Source organism: Bidens hawaiensis, unplaced genomic scaffold (genome assembly GCF_021521415.1).
Source record: "Bidens hawaiensis isolate Kalapana, Puna unplaced genomic scaffold, B.hawaiensis_p1.1 tig00061632_1, whole genome shotgun sequence".
Classification (NCBI taxonomy): Eukaryota; Viridiplantae; Streptophyta; class Magnoliopsida; order Asterales; family Asteraceae; genus Bidens; species Bidens hawaiensis.
In genome coordinates, this window is record NW_027501092.1 from 13,119 (window position 1) to 16,057 (window position 2,939).

The 2,939-nt window shown below is 40.5% G+C and overlaps 1 protein-coding gene across 1 annotated transcript; it reads left to right on the forward strand.

Moving 5' to 3' along the window:
* The first annotated feature begins 1,363 nt into the window (after window positions 1-1,363).
* LOC143603438 (uncharacterized) lies at window positions 1,364-2,336 on the forward strand. Its single transcript, XM_077080223.1, has 2 exons — window positions 1,364-1,706; window positions 1,903-2,336. Exons 1-2 carry the CDS (start codon window positions 1,364-1,366, stop codon window positions 2,334-2,336), a joined length of 777 nt encoding a protein of 258 aa, XP_076936338.1.
* Window positions 2,337-2,939: the final 603 nt, after the last annotated feature.

Here is a 2,939-nt window from a genome sequence, read left to right on the forward strand (position 1 = left end):
TGGAACTTGAGCAAGCTCAAGAAATCCGAGCAAGGAAAATGCTTCCTCGAGCATGGTATCCTATCCGAGTAGGATATTACTTCAGAAATCTTCTAGGTGTTAGTTTCAAGCAAGGATGGGCTTTATTGATTATGTTAGTCTTTGTATTTTTGTTTGATGTAATTTTTTTTGTCTTTAGTTTTGGGCCTAGGTTGGTAGTCTATATATATGGTGTATGTAAATCATTGTAGGGTGGGTCATCAGTTGTGGTTGTTCGTTCATTATCATTCAACTATGTAAGTTAAGGGCTTAAGCACCCGACGTAAAATATACATGTGTTTTGAAGCTTCTTTGTGTGTTTTGCTTGTGGTCTTGATTGCATTATTGAATCGGCTTGGTGATTAGTTTCCGCCTAATCATCGAGTATATTGATATCACAATTGAAAGATCCGTCACGGGACTTACAATTGGTATCAGAGCCTATAGACCTATTCAAGGCTCGATTATTGGTGATATCAAGGATTATGTCGTTGATCTAAGAAGGTATATTGTGTTGAAGGTGTTTGGATCTCGAAGGAGATTGTTCTTCGTGTTCTCCGGCTGGTGAAAGCTTAGTTCGGAATAGATTTTGGTATATCTCATATTTAATTTGAATCCCTTCATTTTCGGGATTTAGTTAAATATTCAAGATTTGCCACATCTTGAACTATTCTTAGTTCTCGGGAAGATTTCAAAGTTCACAGTCAGCATTCAAGGCTTTCGGGAGGATTTACAAGTTCTCAGGGTGAATTCGTCATTCTCGGGGTGATTTCATCGTTCTCGGGAAAGTTCGTGTGTCGTCGGATATTGTTGACAGTTCTCGGTCAACATCTTGTGTTCTCGGATGAAATTTGTTGTTTTCGGTCTCTCCATCAAGTTTTCGGTTAAGGATATTATGGATCAATCAGGTGTCAGTATGTCCTCAAATGCAACTCTCCATCAAGAACTTGACTCCATCATGGGGACTACCACTCGTGTGCCTCGTCTATTGACATCAGAAGGGTTTGCTGAGTGGAGGTTCATATTTGAGAAGTACGTGAAAGCAAAGGATGCAAAGATGTGGAGAAGCATAGTTAGAGGTCATCAGGCTATTACCTATCAAAGAGAGGGCTCCGAAGAGGTTGAGACAAAGCCAATTGAGTTATATACTAATGCTGATTTTGACATTGTTGAGGAAGATGAGAAGGCTTTAGCCACCTTGACCATGGCACTTTCACCTGAAATTGCCTTGGGATTTAGAGAGTTGAACTCAGCCAAAGGACTCTGGGAGGCTCTCATTGAAGTGTTTGAAGGTAACGAGGACATGAGGAGAAGTAGGCAAGATCTCCTAAGACAATAATTCAACATGTTCAACTATGTGTTGGGAGAGTCTCTTGAAAAACAGCTTCACCGGTTCATCTCGTTAATCACGGAGATCAGGTCTGCAAATATAAATCTCACGTCTGCCGAGATCAACAACAAGCTAGTGAACTCGTTGCCACAGAACTGGGATTTAAATGTGGCTGTTATCAAGAAGACGAAGGATCTGTCCAGACTGACTCTCTCTGAAGTGATGGCAATTATCAAGGCTTGTGACATGGATGATAAGCAACGGGCTATCAATCATGCAAGTACCTACAACATTGCTGGTTATGGAGTTACGGCTAACAATGCTATAGTTTCACAAGACAGCTTCCCACTGTTCAAAAGTCAGTCTGCTCAACCGCAGCAAACTCAGCTGCCACTACTTTCTTCCACAATCAGCTCCTGCACCAAAATCGCAAGCTTCGGTGGCAACCTCCAGCCAGTCTCCCATTCAAATTCCTATTATTTCCAAAGAGACTCAAGAAAACATTGCTCTAATGGCAGGTTTTATGAACTGCTATAATGCTTTTTTTGCTGGAGACCTGGTGCAACCTATTGTGGCTGCTGAGCTAGATCAAATACATCCTGATGATGTAGAGGAGATGGACATTTCTTGGCAAATTGCCATAGCTGTTTTTAGAGCCAAGAAGTTCACCAAGAGGACAGGCAAGAACAACTGGAATGTGCCTGCTAATCAGAAAGTGGGGGTCAACAAAAGTTCTCTAAGGTGCTATAACTGTTATGATCCGGGTCATTTTGCTCGTGCATGTACCAATCCGGCCAAGGAAGGAAATCGAGAGAGAGCAATGGTTCCAGTACATGGTGGAAGAGAGGAAAATGTGGCTGGTTCAAGCACGGGTGAGAGAGGTTTGGTGGTTCAGAATTTCTCTTGGGAAGATCAAATGGCTGCACTGAATTTGAGCAATGAAGTTGCAAATTTTGCTGAGGTGGATGTTGATAAAAAAGGAGAATGAGGCTGAGGAGTAAGTCAGGGATCTTCAGCATGCTTTCATAGCCTTCACCTCCACCAAACAAACTGAGGTAAATACTCAGCTTTGTTCTCAACCGTGCATCGATAAAGTAGGATTGTTTAAAGTACATAACAGTAATTTGATGAGGGAAATGGAGGGTATAAAATATGAAAACTCAACACTTAAAAAACTTGAACAAGCATTAAAAGATAAAACAGAGGCACAAAAACAAGATTTTTCCAAACTACAATATGATTTTAGCATAAAGTGTTGTCACCATATCGATGCCAAAAGGAAAATCGTTGAACTAACTGCCGAGTTAGAAGCATCGAAGTTGGAGATTGCTAAGTTGACCAATAAATTTGATAATGCTGAATTCAATTTTAAAAAATTTGATGTCTCTAGTGTTGTCGTTGAGTCTATGATAGAAAACCAGTTAAAATGGAAAAAGAATAAGGGTGTGGGTATTGGGTACAACATGGTTCCTCCTCCATATAATGATAACTACTCTGGTTTTCCTCTTACCAAAGAAGAGAAAGAAAAAGAAAAATGCATGCAGTACGGTAAGTCAACTTCAAATGACAAAGGTATGGTTGGCTCAGTCAC